Source organism: Muscardinus avellanarius, assembly GCF_963383645.1.
Source record: "Muscardinus avellanarius genome assembly, chromosome: 14".
NCBI classification, from domain to species: Eukaryota; Metazoa; Chordata; class Mammalia; order Rodentia; family Gliridae; genus Muscardinus; species Muscardinus avellanarius.
Window position 1 is genome coordinate 6,995,331 of NC_137800.1, and position 22,049 is coordinate 7,017,379.

At 55.4% G+C, this 22,049-nt stretch overlaps 1 protein-coding gene across 1 annotated transcript; it reads right to left on the minus strand.

The window, feature by feature from the left end:
• Nucleotides 1-338: 338 nt before the first annotated feature.
• On the minus strand, nucleotides 339-16,148 carry LOC308272735 (uncharacterized protein C8orf74 homolog; the record flags this gene model as incomplete). The annotated part of the gene is made up of 4 exons (XM_080709681.1): nucleotides 339-575; nucleotides 2,808-3,223; nucleotides 14,875-15,067; nucleotides 16,101-16,148. 4 exons carry the CDS (start codon nucleotides 16,146-16,148, stop codon nucleotides 339-341), a joined length of 894 nt encoding a protein of 297 aa, XP_080565807.1.
• Between the last annotated feature and the right edge of the window lie 5,901 nt (nucleotides 16,149-22,049).

A 22,049-nucleotide genomic window follows, 5' to 3' on the forward strand; every position in this document is an offset into this window, starting at 1 on the left:
AGGCCGTGGCAAGGAAGAGTTTTCGGAGGGTGCGCCATCCTGTGTGACATCACACAGGCTGTCCGCCAAGCCCCCTGCAGAGCTGGGGCCAGCCACCGGGTGCCCTGGCTTTTGGCTGAGAGGAAGGCCCCTGCGCGGCAGAGGTGGGCAGCCTGCTCCATCCCTGGGGGACCCCTGTTTGGGCTGGATTTCCAGGGGCCAGAGGTACTTTCCAAGACAGAGACGGAGAGTGCGTACGTCTTTTCTTTTAATCGCTAGAAGCCTCTGTTCTTGTGGGTGCTGAGCACGGCACACACCCCTCTCGCAATCGTCCCTGGGCAGGGGTCACCAGGGCCTCTCTACTTCTTGGCTTTGCCTTTCTTCCCCTTGTTGATTTTGTTGGACTTCAGAGACTCCTCTCGGCCCGGCTGGCCGGCGATGGCGGGGGGAAAAGGGACAGGCGCGTTGAGGTCCAGCGTCTTCTTCTGTAGCCTCAGGTCCAAAATGTCGAAGGTGACCTGAATCTCGTACTGCAGCAGCTCCTGCAGGCACTGGATCTGGATGCGGATGGCCTCGCTGACCAGGCGCTCCAGAGCCTGCGGGGACACACAGGGTGAGCGGCGCCCAGCGGCCGTGGCTGCACGGAGCACAGGTGCCCGTGCTCTCCGCCACACCGCCGCCCTTGGAGACTTGACCGCAGCAAGCCTGCATCTGGCTCTGCTCGAGTTCTGCAGGAGGCCAGAGGAGGCCAAGGGCTTCCTCCCGCCCGTCGTGGGCTGCCCATGGCTGCGGTCCTCCGCTGACCGCCACGCTTCCTGTCCCCGGCCCTCTCCCATGGCTGCGGCTTGCATTGTGAATTCTAGTCACCGTCTCCTTCCTTTTCCTCCACGGGCCTAGGGTGGCAATCATCCTATCTGAGTGTGTCACTTATCCTAACATTGTTCAGGGCCCACAGGCTACTGTGTGTCCTATGGAATCGACTTTCTGGTCTCTACAAGCTCCATTTGGGTGCCCCCCTCCACCTATCCTGTTTTTACATATCAGGGTTATACTGAAGGCTTCTTTGGAGGAGACAAGAAATTGTCCCACAGGGTGGGCAGGTCCCCCACCCAGCCAGCCACAGAAGAAGGAGAATCTGGTTAACAGGAGAGCCTCTCGTCAACTCCCAGACAACGGTACCAGGAGTCTGTGTCCTGGAGACGTGGACCATGCACTTGCCTCAGTTTCCCTCCCAGAGCAACCAGGCAGGAGAGGGGTGCTTATGCCTATTCAAGCTCGTTGGGGAACACACTTGGGGTATCTTATTGCCTGTAGCAAATTTCTTTGAGATCTATTATAACATAAAGTCCCATGCAAAAGAATATCTCATTGGCTTTTTAAACGTTACAAACAAACACCCTTCTTCCTGTACATCTTTGGGGAAGAGGGCTCTAAGAGGATGCTCCAGGTTATCCTATGGCGCTGAGTACCCCAGCTCAGGCACAGCGCCAGGTCTGCCTGGTCCACACGCTTGGCCATGCAGGCCCCATGAAGCAAGAATGGCCTCCAAAGGAGCAGGGATATGGCAGGAGCTCAAAAGGGTCTCGATAGGGTGTGTAGAGGGAACGGGCGGCCGTGGGGCAGCCTCCCTGACACCTGGCCCAGAGAGTCTACAGCAAGGTCCCTGAAGGAGCCTAGATTTAGCTTGTTGCTTGGTGTGTGTGTGTGTGTGTGTGTGTGTGTGTGTGTGTGTGTGTGCATGCGTGTGTATGTGTTTATTACTGAGAACTGAACCCAGGGGTGCTCTACATCTGAGCTACTCCTCCAACCCTTTTTATTGTTTACTTTGAAACAAGGTCTTACTAAGTTACTGTGGACTGGCCCTGGAACCTGCAATCGTCCCATCTCAGCCTCCCAGGTACTAGGGTGGCAGGTATATGTCTCGATCCCGGCTGATTCCTTGGGTTTTGTGGGGTTCCCGTTGGATATCATAATGTGCTAAGATTACATAGCATCCTGGCATGCTATTTGTCTGGAGACAAATATTTATGTATCATCTATTTGTTATATTAATTTTTTTAGAGATCTTCCAAATATATTTGGAACTTTAGAGGACTACTTTCCTTTTCTGCTAACAAATCAGAAACCCCAAACCAACAAATAAAAAACTAACAAGAAAGTCTCTTTGGAGCATACAGTCCCAGTGACATCGGGTGCCCCAAACACAGGTACATACGCGCATACATCTGTGCACATTCTTGTGGTATGTTCAAAGACTGGTGACAAAGAGGATGCCGGTGTCTGTGTTTTGCTACACAACAAACTTAGATTTGGCCCGTTGGGTCACTAGGATGGGAGAGCCGATCCTTGGAGTGCCACGGCAGGAGGTCTGGGTCTCCATGACCCATGGGGAGGGGAGGGCCATGAAGCCCCCCTGGCTCTTCTGGTTCTCCTGGGGGCACTGTTACATCCCCTGCCTGAGTGTCTTTGCCCGCTTCCTTCACTGTCCCTGACCCAGGGTCTCCAAGGAGTCTGGCTCTGCGGGCAGATGAAGTTCCCTGGGGAAATCTGCAGTGTCACACAACCACAGGTCCACAGTGTCACAGGGCAAAGAACGTGGGCTTTGGAGACAGCCAGGCCTCAGAGACACTGTCAGCTCTACCACTGACTAACCCCTCATTAAGTCAATGGGGACACGGCTTTCTACCTCACGGGGCTGGCTGGCCACAGGCCTGGGAATTCGTGGGAGGCACGAGGTTCCTGTGGTCCCTCCACACATGCAGACCCCCAGGCCCGTCTGTCCGTGACGCAGCCGGCAGCGCGCTCTTGGCGCAGCGGGCGGGCCTCACCTCTCTCCTCAGTGTCTGGTGCGGCTCCGTGGGCGCCCCCTCGCCCTGGCCCCCGAAGGCCTTCTGCAGCAGGTGCGCCTGCTCCAGGTGCAGCGTCTCCTTCAGGAGCAGCACATTGGCGCGCTTCTGCACCTCGGCCATCCTCAGCTCGGCCACCTGCTGCTCGTGCCGCCACACGTCCCTGTCGGTGCCCTCGGCCAGCGGGAGCGGCTGGGGCGGCGCGCACACCTCCAGGTGGGCCACGGTCAGGTTGACCTCCTGGTCGTGGCCCAGGACGTACTGGTAGAGTTTGTAGTGGCGGATGAAGGTGTTGTGGAAGTAGTCGCAGAGGGCCAGGAGGTGCGTGGTGTTGAACTGCCTCTGGTAATCTCTCAGCTTGTTCCCCAGGATTGTCACGGCCTCAGTGATGGAGGAGCCTGGGAACACAGGGGCCGGGCACGGGTGTGAGCCGGGGAAACCGCTCCGACTCCGAGCCCAGGCTGGCTGAACCCGGAGCCTCGGCTCTGAGTGCATACGATCGCTTGTCAGCCCTTGACAGCTGGGGTGCATCACCTCTCCCTCCGTACCTTGGCTTCAGGGAAGGTCAGAGCCAATTTTCTGCAGTAATGTATTTATCTCATTTTCTCCCTTCTGTGATTACCCCACTCCTTACCTGATTATTTTGTCTAACACCAGCTTTAAAAGACTTACTTTAGCTGAGCTTTCTATCGTTTCAACTTCGAACTCTTTGGGAAGGAGCTGAAGGTATAAAAAAGATCCTGACAGAGGAGAGCTGGTAATGACGGGAGAGATGTGCATACGACCGTCATGCTGGCGACTTGCGGCACACAGCTGTGCAAATACGGTCGATCCGAGGAATGAGCGGCTCCACGGGTAGCAGCTCGGGCCAAGCTCTTAGAGAGGAAGCCGTCCCCTCGGGTCCACTCCTGCGCCCTTCTGCCCCTTCCTGTGTTCAGGACAGTGGTCGGGGGGGGGGGGCTCCCCAGCACGTGACCTGAACTTAACCCAGGGTCATGGCTGAAGGAAGTGCACATGCTGGTGGCACATGCTGGCAGAGACGACAAGTGAGAAGATGGGGCTCTTGTGTGAGGAAACCCTGCCTGCCCCACACAGATGCTGCCCCTGCAGCCCGCGTGAGTGCAGCCGCGTCTCCCCTGCTCCTGGCTCGGTGTGCACCTCCGTGGGCAGGAGCTGGACCGGGTTCCGTGCACGGACCCGACAAGTGACTCACTGGACCTTCTCAGGGCTCCTCCGAGCTGAACTTGGCAGGAGGTGCCCTCCCTGCGCCTCCTCCAGTCTGGCCTGCCCCGGCGCGCACGGGGTGGGGTCACCTGCTCCCCCGCACGGGTGGCCCTGTCTGCCTTCTCCACCGAGGCCAGCCGCTGGCTTCTCTGTTAGGCCCCTGCAGCCACGTGCGGAGCCCAGACTTGAAGGGAGACGTCTGTGAGGCGAGCTGAGGGCAATGCTCCAGCGAATGCCTCGGAGCACTCCTTGCGACTCCTGGTCCTGGCGGGTGGCCCACAGTGGGCGTGGGCCATAGCCTGGGCCTACAAGGTGTCCCGGCATTGGTGTGGACCTTGTCCCGGGTCAATAAGGATGGGTCCCAGCCGAATTTTAATCCCCAGCCCCAACCCCCTTTTTTTGGCCAGTTCTGGGTTTCAGCAGAGCTCACCCAAAGCTGGCTCAGGAGACGCAGCGCGCCCGGTGACTCAGACAGCCAGGGATTAAGAGAGGGAGAAGCCTCCGGCTGCCCGGGCGGACAGATCTGTGCCTGCACCCTGTTCTTCAATAACAGGGAGTGACCTTCATTTGCATTGGCTGCTGGGAACTTCCTGTAGACGGTCCCCAAGCCCCTGGAGGCCAGCACCTGCGAGGGACCGCAGGAGTGGAGGAGGCAGGATTGGGGAGCAGGAGGGGAGGAACAGGGAGGCTGTGCAGATGGCCAGCCGCTCCAGAATCGGGGCGAAAAGGCACCAGGCAGCACAGGGAGAGCCTGGCGCCGCCCTGGGCACGCGTGAGAGGGGGAGATGAGCCGTCCAGGCTGGAGCCTGCTGGAGATGGCCAGGAGAGGCTGCTTCTTCTGGGTGGGCATGGGGGAGGGCCCCGGTGCCACTGTACCCCTGACAAACCAGTCTGGTTGCCCTGTCTTGGCTCCAAGGGGAAGAACCATGTCAGGCCTGGCTGACTGAACTATTCCCAAACCTAACCACCCGGGGCTGGCGTGGGACAGTGGGAAGCCTGCCCAGCACCGCTGCAGCCCCTTTTGCTCTCGGGCAGCCTCTGATGACCATGGTAGAGAGGTGTCCCCTGGGTTAGGGGCTCCCACGGCATGATACCATCGGGCCCGTTCCCTCCTAGCCCAGTGAGGCCAGTGTCGGTACCACTGCCTCCACCCATGTGGCCAGGGGCACACAGCCGGCCACTGGCTGACCCTGAACTGGAATCCCCAGCCACTAGGCTCTTGGGGCTCTTGGAGGTGGAGGTAGAAAAGGCCCTCGCCCTTCTGCAATCTATATTGCATCAGAATGCACGATGCATGGCCAGAGACCTTAAGATATACTAGATCCAATGAAATGAAAGGGTCTTAATATGCTAATGAGCTCAGCAGATCATCCAGAGGGCTGAGCAAAAGCAACATTCCTCAGAGCTACTCAGGGTCTCCCTGAACCCAGGAGCACATTTTGGAAAGTACTGAGCTAGTCCAGCTCCTAAGTTCTACAGATGGGGCAACTGAGGCCCCGAGGACAGGCAGGACACGCCCCAGGCTGGGCTCAGGGCAGGCGGTGGAGTCCCGGGCTGTTGCCATCTCAGCATGGGGAAGGGATAGCTCCTCCTTCTTGTCACTGCTCCCAGACCCTGGCGCTCCTTCACACAGGGATGGAGATGTCTTAGAAGGTGGTTGGGCACAGTCTGCCAGTGCCAGGGGAGGGATACCTCAAGGCAGGAGACAGGAGCCTGGGGCCACCCTTGAGTGGCTTGCGGGTGTTCTGCTGACCACTGGCTAGGATCAGACAGAAGATTGGACGAGAGCCCAAGAGCTCCCCGCCTGCGCCGGAGCCCTAGAGACCTGCCTGTCCTCGGGTATCTAGGTGGCCACAGAACGGACAGTCCCCTTGGGACTGCCTTGTGCCCAGGGCCAGTGCAAAGTCGCCTACTGGGCCGCAGGAGGTGGGAGTGACCCTCTGGTGCCACCTGTCAGCCCCTGAGGTCCCAGGACACCTGATGGTCAAGGAGGGGTGCATGGCATCATCAAGGACTGGACACCTGTGGTTCTCAGCCCCACGGATTCCACTGCGCAGAGGCCCTCAGACAGCAGACAGCTCCGACCGGGGAGTCTCAGGGCCCTGCTTGTGCCTGGTGAGGGCCGAGAATGGGGAGTGACATGGACCAGGGTCACCTCTGACCTCGGCTAGATCATCACCTACACAGGTCACCTCGTGCTCTGGGTGTCAGGGTTCTTATCCATAAAATACAGGCAATAAAAACACCTGCCTTGTGGGGTTGGAGGAGTCCACCCGCATCCAGTGCCTGCTATACGATACGCCCTCGATGGATAAGTCACCGCCACCATCGTCATCCTCCTCTTCCTCCTCCCCGTCGTCCCCCTCCTCCTCCTCCACCTCCTCCTCCTCCTCCTCCTCCACCTCCTCCTCCTCCTCCTCCACCTCCTCCTCCTCTTCCTCCTCCTCCTCCTCCTCCTCCACCTCCTCCTCCTCTTCCTCCTCCTCCTCCTCCTCCTCCACCTCCTCCTCTTTCTCCTCCTCCTCCTCCTCTTCCTCCTCCTCCTCCTCTTCCTCCTCCTCCTCCTCTTCCTCCTCCTCCTCCTCCTCCTCTTCCTCCTCCTCCTCCTCTTCCTCCTCCTCCTCCTCCAGCATCTCCCTGCCCTGGGGCTGGTGGTAATTTGGAATCTGTAGGCTCTCCCAGAGCAAGGCCTGGCCTTGGGGTCAGATGCCCTAGAGACAGGATGGCTTCGTCCAGTCCCCCCTTGGCAGCCATCTGGTGGCTCTGTTGGCTGTACGGAAAGATGGGACGGGGCAGCCCCTGCTCAGCCATAGTGAGGAGGGATGGCTTCCTGGGCCAGTCGGTCTGACAGTGTTGGCTGGAGAATGTATGGAGGAGTAGAAGGACAAGGGGCCATCTGGCACATGGCTCAGAGAGAGGTGTGGGCTCAACATTCTGGAAGAATGTTCCAGAAAAGAGAGCTGCTCTTCCACAGGGGGGTCTTCTGAGGAACAAGGAGGCCATCACAGAGGCCTGACAGCCATGTGTCATGGAGCCAGAGGGCACTCCTGGATGGGTGTCCTGGGGTGCAGGCCATGGGTCAGGTGGCCTCTTGGGTTCAGTGTAAGATGCTGCAGGGGTTTCCGTGGCGCTGAGAACCCAAAGGCACAGCCGAGGGCCTGCAGGTACCGCCCAGGTCAGCCTGAGGAGGGGAGCCCCGCGTCTGGGCCGCGGAGATGAGAACAGCCAAGCAATCCACTGTATCAGGCACGGCACCATTCAGAACCTGAACACCAGCTCCGTCCTGTCAGACTCGGCGCCTGCGCCGATGCTGGGCCTTGAGACGGACCGGCTGGCCAGCTGGCCAGGAAGTCAGTGGCTCAGGAGGTCACACCAAAGGGCCAGAGGGCAGTCTTGAGGGGGCCTGAGCATCTGCCCACACACAGGTGGCGTGTCCAGGCCAGAGCACACCAGCTGACGGCACAGCTCACCCTGGGACGCCCACCCAGCAAAGGCCTTTCTGGCCTTGTCCTGCGAGTGACTCCAGGTGACCTGGCCAGGAGCACGGCACCCAGCATCTCCTCAGGTCCCTCCAGGTGCTCCTTCTTCCTGTGCACCAGCACCTCGCCCTGCCCCTGGCAGGGGCCTCTCCTGGACACCCCCCCCCCCGCTTCCCAGGCCAGCACCCCCCATGACTGGGTCTCCTAGTCAAGATGAAAGGTCACGAAGACGGTGTGCAGGCAGACTTGGGTTTAAGTTCCAATACTGCTAACTCAAGGTATGACCTTGGCGAGTTTAGTACATCCTTGGGCTTCAATGTCTCTTTTCTTCCTTCCTTATTTGAGTGTGTGTGTGTGTGTGTGTGTGTGTGTGTGTGTGTGTGTGTGTTACTAGAGATTGAATCCAGAGGCATTCTACCTCTGAATTTTACTCCCAGCCCTTTTAAAAATGTTTTATTTCGTTTTATCATAGAGTCTCACTAGGTGGCTGAGAATCTTGCTGTATTGCTGAGGCTGTCCTGGACCTTGCAACCCTCCTGTCTCAGCCTCCCACATTTTGGGATTACAGATGTGCACCATCACACCTGGCTAGTGTCTCACCTTTAGAATATCGCCTGCGATGCCAGGCTGTAGTGAAGATGTCCAGTGCCTCATGGGAGGCTGGACGCTTACAAGGCCATTCGGGCAGGGCGTGCCTCACCAGGGAAGGTAGGCGTCTGTGGCGCAGTCTGGATTTCTGGCTTAGCTGCTGATGCGGTCTCACCTGGTAAGCTATGACCTCATTCTGCTTATGGGATTTCGGTTAGACTGTTTATATGCCAGAGCCCTAACCCCAGGGCCTTAGCCGGTGACTGCATTTAGAGATCAGAAAGCTGGGCGTGGTGGTGCACACCTATAATCTCAGGACTTGGGAGGCTGAGACAGGAGGATGGCAGGTTTGAGGCCAGCGAGATCCTGTTTCACAATAAAAAAAAAAAGGGGCTTGGGGTGTAACTCAGAGGTAGCGTACCCTTGGGTTTAATCTCCAGCACATAAAAAAGAAAAAAAGAAAGAAAGAGAGAGAGAGGGAGAGAGAGGGAGGGAGGGAGGGAGGGAGGGAGGGAGGAAGGAAGGAAGGAAGGAAGGAAGGAAGGAAGGAAGGAAGGAAGGAAGGAAAAGAATTAATTAGGGTTAAGTGAGGTTACATGGGCTGGCCGCATCCAATGTCACTGATGCTCCCATAAGAGGAGATTCAAGGCAAGCATGGCGCACATGTTTCTAATCCCAGTACTTGGGAGGCTGAGGCAGGAGATTGCATGTTTGGGGCCAGCCTCCGCAACCTAGTGAGACCCTCTGCAAAGCGGTGAGACCCTGTTTCAAAATAAAGAATAAAAAATGTAAGAAGGTAGAATGCGCCTGGGTTCCATCCCCAGTGCCACAAAAAAGAAAAAAAAAAAAAAAAAGAGGAGATTCAGACAGGCCGGGAGTGAGAAGCGAGCCTGCCGCCCTTGGCCTCGGACCGTGTCCTCCAGAACCGGGCTACACAGACGCCTAGGGTGGACCACCGGGCCCGTGTGGTGCCGCGGGATGGTGGCCGGAGCAGACAAGACTGTCAGGGCGTATCTGAGATGATAGCTGGCCTCTCCTAAGACGTGCTCTCGGCATCTCAATCAGTGGCCCCCGTAGAGTCCTGGCTGCAGAAGCCCCATCCAGAGGCCCCTCCAGGCCGAGTCTGAGGTTGCGAGGCGGCTGGAGGCCCCCGACGTGGGGCGGGTGTTGGGGCTGGCAGTGCAGCCCTGGGCGTGGCCATCAGCATCCTCGAGAGGGTCCAGCAGGGGAGCAGAGGGAGTCGTCGCCTCCCCCAGGCCGGGCCTGTGGGCGGGCAGGTGGCTGCGTTCCCATGGATGTGCGGCCTGGGTGACATTTCCTGGAGAATCGGGAGTGGCCGTGGGTGGAACTGCAGATACCAGCACCGTGACACACTACGGCTGGCCCTCAAGGCCACTTCCTCTTGGCCCTAGGGCCCGATGGCCAGGCTGGTGGGAAAGGGCTCTTCCTCCCCCAGCTGTGCAGATGGACTGAGAGAGGCTGGTGCCCAAAGTGGTGGAGGATTGGCTGAGGGAGTCCTGCAGGTGAGCAGCGGTCAGGCCGCACCCCTCTGCCCAGAAGAGCTAGAGACAGCGCAGGCTGTCCCTGCCCCCACCTTCCCCTGCACTGGGGCCTCCTGAGCCTAAACCTAGGTGGCCCCCTCCCCTCCTCTGAGCCTCCTGGGCCCACGTAAGAAGTGCGGGATCTGCCCCCTCCTGCGATTTCCTCTCTCCAGGATGTCCCACGCTGGGAGAATTCTGCACCTCTGTGCCACCGGTGACTTCACCCTCGGCCCAAGGGACAGCTGGGTGTGATCTGTCCAGGGCTTCCTGGAGGTTGGCTGAAAAGTGCCAAGTCAAGAACTCTTTCTTCTGGCCAGAATATCCTGGTGAGCCCGGTGCCAGGACGGAATCAGCTTATGCTTTTGAATAAAGGGCCGCCCTTTCCCTCCCCGTACTGGGGCTCGATTGGGCAAGAAGATAAGTTGAGCTGGCAGCCGCCCTGGCGAGCTCTGAGTCACTGTTGTGCAAACATGGCCCTCCTTAGATGCCAGCTGCCAACGTCATTATCTAGTGTGCAAACAGAGCTCAACCATCCTTAGCCCCGGCCCAGCCACAACAAAGTCACCCTGCAGAAGGCGCCTGCCAAGAAGAGTGGCGGCAGCCAGCACAGATGTCAGCGGAACAGAAACACCGGTGGACTGGCCCGTGACCCCCGCTGTCTGCTCCAGCTCCCACACCTCCGACAGGCTCGACTGCCCAGGGGGAGGGCCGGGTGGGATGCAAGGCGGGAAGGGCCACCCCGCCATCTCAGCCAGCTCTCCTGTCCCTTACTGCCCAGGTGCCCAGCGGGGGCAGGAGTGGTCCTCCTCTCCTGCAGGTGGGCAGCAGTGCTTCCTCATGTGTGTGCCTGCGCGGGTCATGATGGGTGCAGCTAGACTAAAGGCCAGTCTTCAGGTTGCCCGGGTCGGTCTTCGTTCTGCTGTTCTATGACCCGAGCCCATCGCAGATGAAGATGAGAAATAGCAGCCTCTAGGGCCTCGTCCCAGACGGTGGGCGTCCGTGGTGCATCTCACTCCAGAATGGTAGGTGCAGGGTAGCTAACATTGATGCAGTATGAACTAGGTGCTGGCCACCCTTCTGTGGCTCTACACATCCCCTCACCACTTCATCCTGCTGACTGCCCTGTGAGCCAGAACTACTACCACCTCACTTCATGGAGGAGGTGGCAGAGGGCCAAAGAGGTACTCCAGGGCCTTCAAGGTTAGCAGTGACACGTGAGAAGTGGGACTTGAACCCAGACCTGCTGACTGCAGACCCACGTTGCATCCCTCTGCTGCTAACAGCCAAGCATACGATGTTCATGGAACAAGCCGGTCCAGACTACACCCCGATCTCTGTACACCCGGCAACCTCTGTTCCCCCTGACATGAGATCTACTCATTTATTCATTAGTCTATGTTTCTTCATTTAACATCTACTATGCATCATGTGTGTTGTCTGGCTCCGAGGGAACAGAGGGATAAAAATTAACAGGTGTAGACCCCCTGGGGAGCTCAAGCATTTCTGCTGTGCAGCCTCCCTGCTGTCTAGATGGAGGACTTGGGGGAGGAGTCTAGTCTGAATAGAGAGGGAGGAGGATGGCTTGGGGAAGCCGGGGAGGAACAGGGGTCGCGGGCAAGAAGGAGGGCTAGTGTGAGTGTCAGTGGGCACCCACAGCTCTGTGGACCAGGTGTGAGCTGTCCAGGACCTGGAGGGGCATGGCCACAGCTGGAAGGAGCCGTGGCCTGACATAAGAAGGGCCAACGTGAGCTCTGGGAGCTGGGCATGGTGGCACACATCTGTGATGCCATTACTTGCGAGGCTGAGACAGGAGTATCACAGGGTCAAGGCCAGCCTCAGCAACTGAATGACTGCGACCATTTCAAAATAACAGCAAAAATAAAATAGGGTTGAGGAATGTAGCTGTTACACACATGTACACGCACATGCGCACACACACACACGCACACACACACACACACACACACACACACACACACACGCGCGCGATGAGCTCTGGGTATAATCCCCAAAGCTGAAATCTCAAACACATTCCCATGGTGGTGGTGGGAGGCTGTAGAAGAGGGATAGAAAGATGAATTCTGGGGAAGAGACCGGTGTGTTTTTGGTTGTCTGCAGAACGGATGCCAAATGATTCAGTTGTGCACTGCCCCTGCCCCTTTACGCAGAGTGTCATGCTTGCCTTCAATAGATGGCTTTGGTCAGAGAAAGCAAACACTCAGCCGCCTTCTGAAGCCAGAACACACTCTGACACAGCTCCCTCCAATCCCGCAAACCACTGTGTGGTGAGCCGCTCTCGCTTAGAGATTTGACTGTGGACGAAGGCAGACTTCTACTCACCACTAAGTCTAACCGAGAAAAGCCAGTGCAGGAGGCTGAGGTGGGAGGATCCCTTGAGCGCAGGAGTTCAAGGTCAGCCTGAGCAATGCAGGCAGGCCTCATCTCAAACACAAAACCAAAAAACAAACCCACCAACAAAGACTAGGACGTGCTCCACTTTGGCCAATGAGTGGCACTTTCAAAATAAATCTCAGTTTTTAAAATATGTACAGTTCGTGGCCCTATTAGATTCAGACATTCTAGAACTTATTTACCAGATTATGTATTAGAATTGAAAACACTGAAGCACTTTTTAGATGCATATTGGAGATTTGGTGGACTTTGCAGAAGAGATTGGATTTCAGTTGAATCCCCAAGCTCTAATGACAGATCTGGAATCAGATGTAATCCATGCTTCTACCAATAGAGTTGGTTTTTCCATCCAGCCCAGTGAGTGGACTTGGCGAATCCAAAATGCAGATGAGTGGATTGGCCTGTATACAATATGGCAATGATAAAAACGTGCGTACGAACATGTGCTCTGCCTGTACCAGCATGCCTTCCAGATGTTGAAATGCCAGGGGTTTTAATGAATTAAAGCCACATTTGCCTAAAGAAGCCAGAGAAGTTACTGATTGGTTGAAAAACAGGAGCGGGGTAGGTAAGGAGGCAGTGCGGGGTCACTGCTCCCCTGTGCCATTTGTGGTCCAAAACTGTGGTCTGTACGTGAGTATCTCCAGAGCTCATGCTCTGCTTCTAGAAGACAGATGCTAGGCAGGTATGGGCTAGATAAAATGAAGAACTTCCTACGAAGAAGAGCGCCGGGACTAAGAAATGGACTGCCTGGGAAGGAAGGAGCTCCCTGTCCCTGGGAGGGAGCCACCAAGTCCCTGGGAAGTGGTTCTCTGAGGAGGAGAAAGAGGTTTCCTGCTTGCTGGGCTGCTCCAGCTCTCAGGTTTGGGAGTTCACAAGACACAGATATTCAGGTTGGAGGTCAGGCCACCCTGATATGCAGAAAGCCGCAGCCCTGTCATCTCTACTGCTGGGAGCTGGGTTTGTGACATCGTGTGTGCACGCTGGCCAGGCCAGGAGAGAAGCAGAAAGTAACCTGGGTGTGAGCAGCGCAAAGGTCAGAAGAGGCTGAGCAGGGGTGCCGTGGGAACCCAAATGGCTTCCAGCAGAGGCACGAGGGGAGTGTGTGTGTGTGTGTGTGTGTGTGTGTGTGTGTGTGTGTGTGTAACTCACCCTGCAGCTGGTGAGTGGCTGCAGAACACCAGGGTGGAACGCCGCCAGAGACTGGGGTGGAGATGCTGGTGCCCGGGGGTTGAGCAGGTCAGGGAGGGACATCAAGGTATTGGGACGAGGCTGGGCAGTGGGCTTAGGGGACACCAAGAGGGGACACTGTGCAGCCATCACAGGGCGCAGTGTAAAAGGGGCAGTAGCGTTGTGCACTTGGACAGAGCGTCGTGTACTGGGGACCGGGTCATAAGCAGCCCGAGTCCTGGGCAGCTGCAGGACCAAACCCAGAAAACCAGAAGAGGACCCCCAACCTGCCACACATTGTAAAAATCACATTATACTTATTTTGGGGATAATTTCAAGACAAATGCAAAAAGGTTTGTAAAGATCAAGACCTGGAGAACATTATGTTAAGTGAGATTAGCCGAGTACAGAAAGGGAAGGGATATATGTTTTCTTTAATATGCTCAAGCTAGGGAGTATTAGGGATACCAGGATGGGAAACCTCAGCAAAGCCAGAAAGGAAGGGGAGGGGAGGAAGAAGGCCAAGGCTGATTAACGGAGGAGCTATATTAGAATCTGTGTACACATGTGGATATAACATTGTTAAACTGGACACTCAGTATTGAGAGGGAGGGAAAAGGGGAGGGGGAGGGCAGCAAGTACTGTGTGAATGAATGCCGTTGTCTACATGATCCACGTTGTGATGTGAGGCTATAGTGCACCAATAAAAAAAAGACTGTCAATTTAAAAAATCCTAGAAAGACATCTTCCCCAGTCTACTTAAGATATGGGAGCCACATGATGCCACCCCCACCCCCGGATCTTTTCACAGGCATCTCCTAAAATAAGGATGCCCCTAACTGCGACCCTCAGAATTGGAAGCTCCCAGACACCTGACACACCCCTGCCACATCACCGGAATCACTAGTCAGGGAGGGTTTGTTCACGTCACTGCAAAAGCGTTCTTTTCCATCTGATCACCAGAAAGGAAGCTGTAAGGGGGTCCTCAGGAATACCCCATTGCTAGCCAGGCATTCGTCCACAAGCTTTAGCACCCCTGGGTGGCTCTTGGCTGAGTTAAGAATTACTGTGGTGTCAGCCACAGAAAGGCTGCTTTCTATGGAGTATTTGCTTAATGAATGAATGCACTGTTCCTAGCCCAGAGGGGCAAATGTGGCCATATTTCCTTGTGCCTGGGGTTCCTTTCCCGTGACAGCTGTACACAAGGCAGGGGTGGGAGAGATGCACCTCAAACATTCCTGACTGCACCCCCATTTCCACGTCCGTAAGCTCAGACCCTAAGGGAACCCCCCAACACACTCTGCAGTGCAAAACATGACACTGGACAGTTTGCTGCTTTTCGGGGTGCAAAGAGACAGCCAAGAAGGGCTGTAAGCATGCTTGATGCCTGCTAGGCAAAAGCAAGAGAAGAGAAGCAGACGCCCTGGGCCCCTGTGCACAACTCAGAATGAGCTGAGGTTTGCAGCTGTCAGACCAATAAGGAGAAGAGCAGAGGTGTGGAGACCCTGGCTGGCCCCTTTTTGGGGCACGAGAGGAGGCTACAAGCTGGGGAGGGGAGGAGGAAGGAGCTGGGGCAGGGATGTCGGGGGCTCCCGTGGGCCCCAGCCCTGCAGGCTGCGCCCTGGGCGCCCATACCTTTGGTTTCCTTGAGCAGCTCTTCTGTGAACTTGACCACCTGGGCCACCTCCCCCCACGGGAAGCCTTTGCCCACGGCAAAGATGACGCTGTCATACAGGGTGTCCAGCAGGATGCTCCTGCGGGCGTCCTGCAGCTCGTCGAACTCTTCCCAGTGCAGGAGTCTCCGCAGATGCTCCCGACCTTTGGGTTTCTGCGGGTCGTGATAGGGGAAAGATGTTGGCTTTGGGAGGCGAGGTGCCGAGCCCCGAGAGCAACTGAGGGTGGGGCGCGCCTGGGAAGAAGGATGCTTCGGTTTCTTGCTGTCTTTCTCCTGCCCCTCTGTTCTTTTTCCAATACTCCTCCTCTTTTGAGAGTTCCCACGCTAGCCATGGCAGCCCGGCTTCCTGTGCTGCCAGCCAGTCTCCAGTTCAAAATTAAGTTCCTGCTCTCTCTTCTCTAAAACAAAATTTGATGTTCTTCTGAGACTACTTTCAACGAGTTGTCTATTGAGTTGACCATGAAATGCATACTAAAGTGTATGACTGACAGCCGAGAGCTAATGTTTTATAGCAGAAGGGATGACGGAAATGGAGGCTCTCTGGAGGCTGGGAGCAAGAAACTGGTTGGGGTAGTTGGTTCTTTTCCTACCTACAGGTGAGGGCCCACTCTACTTGCAAGTTCTAGAGCTCTTCTAGAGGTTCTTATCATCAATAAATATGAAGGCAAGTGCTGCTTAGAGGTGGGAGGGATGTGAAGACCCTGGAGTATTGCTCCCTGGGGTCAAGGAGGCTCTGGCTGGGGACCCTCAGGGACCAGGGGCAGGCCTGGTGGCAGAGGAAGCACAGAGGCCTGTCATCAGATCCAGGGGTTCTTCTTTCATGACCGCTGCTCCCACCTGACCCAGCAGCCCCCTCTAAGCAGCAGAAGCCCCCATGCTCCCCACGCACTGGACCAAACTGCAGGACCCCCCCCCCCAGGCCCTGAGGCACCCTGGGGAGGTAGGCAGAGTCCCTCTGTCCGTCCAGGCAGTTTCCACCTGGGGCTGTCCCAGAGGCTTGGAAACTGGCTGCCAGCTCGGGAGCCCTAAGCCTGGACTGCGGCTGCACCCTCCCGTCGGTGCGCGGGCCCAGCGGGTGTCCACACTGCGCCCTGAAGAGACACCACCCCCAGCCCCCTCACACACACCTCCCCACTAGACCCGTGGGCGTGGCTTCCTTTTACAGCCCTCTTTTCTCTCTCTTCACCTGAAACTGGAAGACTTCCTTCACTCCTTGGGGTGTTAAGAGTGCCATGGCCCTTGGTCCAGTTGCTAAGACACTGGCAGCAGCCCCTGAACTTCCAGAACCTGGGCCGGGCGGGTGCTGGCTTTGTTGGGTCACCAGGCTGCCTGGCCAGGCCTCTCCCCTCCTGGCCCCTCCTCTGGGGTACCACCTGCACAGGGACTCCAGCCCCTCCCTCCTGTTCCCAACCTCTGCTGTCCATCCTCAGGAGTGAGTGTTCTTGGTATCTCCTTGACTCATCTCTATCTCTCATGTCTCTGTCTCTCTCTGTCTCTGTCTCTCTCTGTCTCTCTGTCTCACACACACACACACACACACACACACACACACACACACACACACACAGACACGTCCCCTTATCCGATGCATTTTTCTAACTGGATCCCACATCTCAGTTTCTTCCACAGACTAAAACTTGTCTCTATGGAAACACACTTCACCCACTGTCTTTACCTCCTCTGGACATCTCATCCCCTGAGGTCTGGCGGCCATCCCACCTCTTCACTGGCTGCTGGCATTCCTAAATCCATGTTGGTGGCATTACAATTTTGCTTTGTGGCACAGAGAACAGCTTTGCAGGGGTGTCCCCAGAGCTAGGAGTCCGGCTTCCTCTCCTGCCCGGCTCCACCCCAGAAGACCCTGGAGCCCCTGGTCACCTGGGGCAAGTCTGCCTCTCCCCTGCCTCGTTGCCCATGTCCTGGGGCCACTGGCTGGGGCTGATCGTCCCTGGGTTGCTCACCTCCCACCTGCTTATGAAACGCACCCTCCTCCCCCTCAGCCCCGGGTAGATGCTGCAGAACTCACCAGGCAGGCTGGCCCCTGGGAACCCCCTGGGATCCCTCTGCTCCCTGCCTCTGAGGGTCTCTGCAGCACCCCAGCCAGCTCCTGGAAGCCATCATGACGCTCCCTCCTTCCCAGCCACTCCAAGTCCACCACCATTTCCTCCTAGGTATTTCCAAAGTCGTTCTCCTTTCCCAACCCCTTTGCTTGTAACCCAAGCGGAGTCCGCCATCACTCCTGGCTCGGCTGTGACCCTCTCTGCGTCCAAACCACCCCCTTCTGCACCGTTGTCTCAGCGAGTGCATAAAAAGCAGACAGGGGGCTGCAATGGGGGCGGCTCATCACGTCCTGTGGCTTGTTTTGGGGGTGTCGTGCTTCCTAAGACCCCTGAACTTTGCTTCATGTTTTTATACCCTCTCTGTGCACAAAGGCACACAGTTGGACTGGCGATTCCTTGCTGCTCATGGTGCAGGCCCAACCCTTTCCTGTGGTTCCCAAGGTCCTCTGTGATCGGGACCCTTCTTTCTTCTCCAGCTCCCCGGCCACTCTCTCCGCTAGCCAATGCTCCCACTAGGACCCTGCCCCTGTCTGCCCCTCCTGGAGGGCTCGTCCCCTTGCTCTGCCAGGGCACTCTCCTGCTGAACCTCCTCTCCCTCTGGGACCCTTCCCAAGTCCCTGTCAGAGGTCCTTGCAGTGTTCTGTGACTCCCAAACGCACTTGGCATTCACTACTGTGATCACTGCCTGCGTTTCCTCTGATTACAGAACCGGGACAGGCACATGGTTTCCAGCTAGTTACTCACCACTGCGCTTGGGGAGCACCCACCAGGTGCAGCCCGGCTTCCCAAGGGGCTGTGACCACCTTGGCCATCGCCCCGTGACTCTGCACTTATGTATCTGTGGATGGCTGCCTCTCCGTCTGGCCTGTTTGTCTCTCGAGGTGTGGACGATGTTTTATCTGCCTCTGGAGACTTGGTGCCTGCTGCAGGCTTGGTTGGTGGTCGGGACCCAGCCAGCACTTGTGGGGAGAATAATCGTGGGGTGATAAGCTAGCAAGAGGGAAACTGGTTAGAGACAGCCTATGTCTGAACTCCTTTGGGTCACAGCCAAGGCTCTTTCGCTGAACATAGTCACCCTCAAATCTTATCTGAGACTTGTACAAAAGCCACGTGGCCCTACAGTCTTGAGCTTTATGGACCAGAGGTGTTTCTTTCTATTTATGCTTGTGGGATAAATATGTGTATCTCCCATTTATTTTGAGGCCTATTTGTCCAAAACCATTTTTTTTTTTTTTTGGTGGTACTGGGGGTGGAATCCAGAGGCTGTCTACTTCCAGGCTATACTCCCAGACCCATTTTATATTTTATTTGGAAACAGGGTCTCACTAAGTTGCTGAGAGCCTCACTAAGTAGCTGAGACTGGCTTTGAACCTGCGCGATCCTTCTGTCTCAGCCTCCCAAGCGCGGGGATTATAAGCGTGCGCCACCACGCCTGGCTCCCAAAACAAATTTTTAAAAAATTATAGAATTACCAACCACCACCGATGAGTGTAGTATTCTAGGAGCTTTAGATTCATGATCTCTTTCAATCTTTGCAATGATTCTATAAGAGGAATATAATTATTATCACTTGGTATACAAGGGAGTTTAGTGTGGAGGGATTAGGTATCGTGTGCAACATCACGGAACTGGTGTCAGGACCCTGGTCCTAGCAGCTGGCCGTGCTAACTGCTGCAGGACTTGGTGTTTTCAGCTTAGAACCTGGACATTGAATCCTCTAGATTCCAGTTAGAACTAAAGTAGATTTTAATTTTTTGCTTCAGACTGTAATATACACAGTAGCCTATGGAGGGTATTTTTATGCTTCTCTTTTCTTGATATTGGGGATAGAAGTCGGCATTCTACCTTTGAGCTACACCCCTAGCCCTTTCTAGGTCTACATTTTGAGACGGGCTCACTCAGCTACAGGCTTTGGCTGTCCTCGGTTCAGGGTTTTTTGGCCTGGTTGTTTCCTTTGACCTCTTATCAGCATCAACCTCATTTTGGTTATCTTCATGGTCCCCACCATTGAGCCCCTACTAAGATCTGAGCTTGTATTCCATCTGGAAGGGACACAGAGACCCTCCCATCCAAGCCCTTACCTTTCCAGACAAAAGCACGAGGTCCAGAGAAGCCAAGAGGGTGTTGTCCGGTATCAGAGGCAGAACCAGAACTTAAGCCTCTGGCCCCATGTGAGGACTGTTTCATCCATATCTGTCACCTCCCCATTGAGTATGTGTCAGTTTGGCCAGGCCCATGGGATGCAGGTGCTTACTGAAAGGCTAAGCGAGGTGTTGCTGTGAAGGTATTCTGCAGACATGGCTGATACCCACAACCAGTTCACTGTAAGTAAAGCAGATTACTCTCAACACTGTGGGTGGGCCTCATACAATCCGTTGAAGACCTTAGGAGAAAAATGGGAATTTCCTGAAAAAGAAGACATTTTGCCTCAGAACTGCAGTATCCATGTCTGCCTGAGTTTCTAGACTGCCCGTCTGCCCTACAGATTTTGGACTTAGCCCACATAATTACACGAGCCAATACCTTAAATGTCTCTCTCAATCATGTAATTATCCATCCATTTGTCATTTATTTCATCTTTATGTCTACCTCCTACTTGTCTATCAATGATCTATCTTTTGTATTTACCATCCATCCATCCGTCTACCATTTTTATTACCCATATGTCTATTACCTACCTGCCTATCAGTCATCTGCTCATCTCTACCTATCTTCTTAGTCCTGCATCTCTGGAAAACCCTAATGAGGACATTGCCCTAAAGGAACTTAATGACAACATCACTTGTTTTTGTGCATATATATAAATTTGAAAAGAATAAAATTATCTAAAAAGAATTTCTACCTACTCAGAATGCCCAAAGTAAAAATAAAACTGTTGGTAGACAGACTGGGCAAGCTTGAACTCCTTCAGAGGACACACCAATGTTCTCTGGAATTATCCCCCCTTTTGCCTAACAGAACTCTGAGGTGTGTGTGTGTGTATGTGTGCATGTGCGTGTGGGTGCGTGTGTGTGTGTGTTACTGGGATTGAACTCAGGGGCATTCACCTCAGAGATACACTCCAGCCGTTTTTATTTTGAAGCAGGGTCTTACTAAGTTGCTAAGGGTCTTGCTATGTTGAGACTGAGAGCTAGGAACCTGGCCCTGCATTTGCAAGCATCTGTTAGAGTGCAGTCATTGCCTGCCATTTTTTTTTTTTTTTTTTTTTTTAGAAAGTACACCATGTTGTTTGAAGCTACAACAAGAAGAAATATGGTAAGAGGAATCCTGGCCGGGCATGGTGGTGCACACTTGTAATCCCAGCATTCAGGAGGCTGAGACCAGAGGATAGTGGTTTGCAGACAGCCTCAGCTACTTAGTGAGGCCCTTTGCAACTCAGTGAGACCCTGTTTCAAAATAAAGAATAAAAAATAGGACTGGGATGCAGCTCCGAGGTAGAATGCCCTCGGGTTCCATCCCTAGTACTGCCAAAAAAAAAAAGAAAGAAAGAAAGAAAGAAAAGAATCCAGGTGTTGGGCAGTGAAATCTGGGCAGGGAAATAAATAATAAATTCGTATGAGAGAGACAGTCTGCAAACAGAGATGGATGGAAATCCTGCGATCCGTGTGGACTGGCAGCAGTGCTCAGACATTGATCTATTTATCCTTGCCAACAGATTTTGTTGGAGGCAGCAGTGTACGTGGCTAAAACTGTCCCAGCACTTCACTAGCATCCTGGGTCGCTGGTGACGGCCACGGCCTCCGCATCAGCACTTCGCAGGGCGCGAGGCCCGCCTCGACGCTGGCGTAAGCTGCTGTGCTTCAGATGTGAAGTCCCTGCACTTGTGCTACGGCCTTCATGTCTGCGGCCCCGCCTGGGTTAGATGAGGTCACGAGGTAGCCGGGCAGTGAGGAGGGGTGCTTGTTCACAGAAGCAAATCGATTTTCCAGAACCAGGAAATGGGGGCGTCAGCGTGGAGACTCGGGATATCTCCCCTGGTCACTCCTGTGAGCTGCACACCCTACTTCCTGTCAAGGCCCTGAGAGAGTGACAGTCACCTTGGGAAACTTTTCCAGGGCTGGGGAGCAGGGGAGGCCCGGGATTCTGCTTAGCCTGGACGCAGCCCCACGGAGGACAGACCAGGCCCCATGACCACCGTCTTCAGGACATACGCTTGGCCTTCCTGAGCTCAGGCCTGGTAGCTGGGAACCTTTGTTTTCCTGTTGCCAGGCAACCTTTATTTCGTTCACTCCAAAGTGTCTACGGAAAGCGGGGCCCACATGTTGGCACACGCCTGTAATCCTAGAGCTTGGGAGGCTGAGACAGGAGGATGTTGCAGCTTTGATGACCGACTCAGCAACCTGTTCCAAAATATTTTTTTTTTAAAGGGCTGGGAGTATAGCTTGGATGCAGAATGCCTGGGTTTAATTCCCAGTACCCTCCGTGTCTGTTGAGCCCTTGGGAGCAGCCGTGCTTCAAGGCGCGGGTCGAGGCGGCCTGCGGGTCTCTTGCGCTTGCAGCTCCCCCTGTGACCTCGTTTCCTGCTCTGGCTCAGGGATCCTACCCGCTTCCTGCTGTGCTGGACTTCCTGAGCCCAGGCCTGCTTCTCCTTGGTCCTTAGACCTTCTGAGGACCTTTTCGATGATGACAGCTTGTCCCCCCTGAGCCATGGTCCCATCCTTAGACCTGTCTCGTCCTTCACAGCACGAGACCCATCTCCGTGTAACCCTCTATGCGTATCTTCCCCAATATGGCTTCTCCAGGAGCAGGGCTGGGCGGGGCTCCCTGCAGGCACCTCCTGCCAGGCCCTGTTTGTTGACTGAATAAAGGAGCACAGCCTTTATTGGAGGAGCTTCCAGTGTGGGCGAAGAGCAGCTGGTTCACCAGCCATTCGGCGAGGTGTGGCCCAGGGCACTCAGGAGCCACCAGGGAGGAGAGGCCCTGACTGGGACAGGGACAGCCCTGGAGAAGGCGACACTGCACCAGGGGCCAGCAGGAGCCCTGGGGACTGGGAGCCAGGCAGCGAAGGATGGTCGATGAGCTTCAGGGCGGGTTGGAAGCTGCTTCCCCCCTAAGTCAGGGGAGCAGGGGGGAGG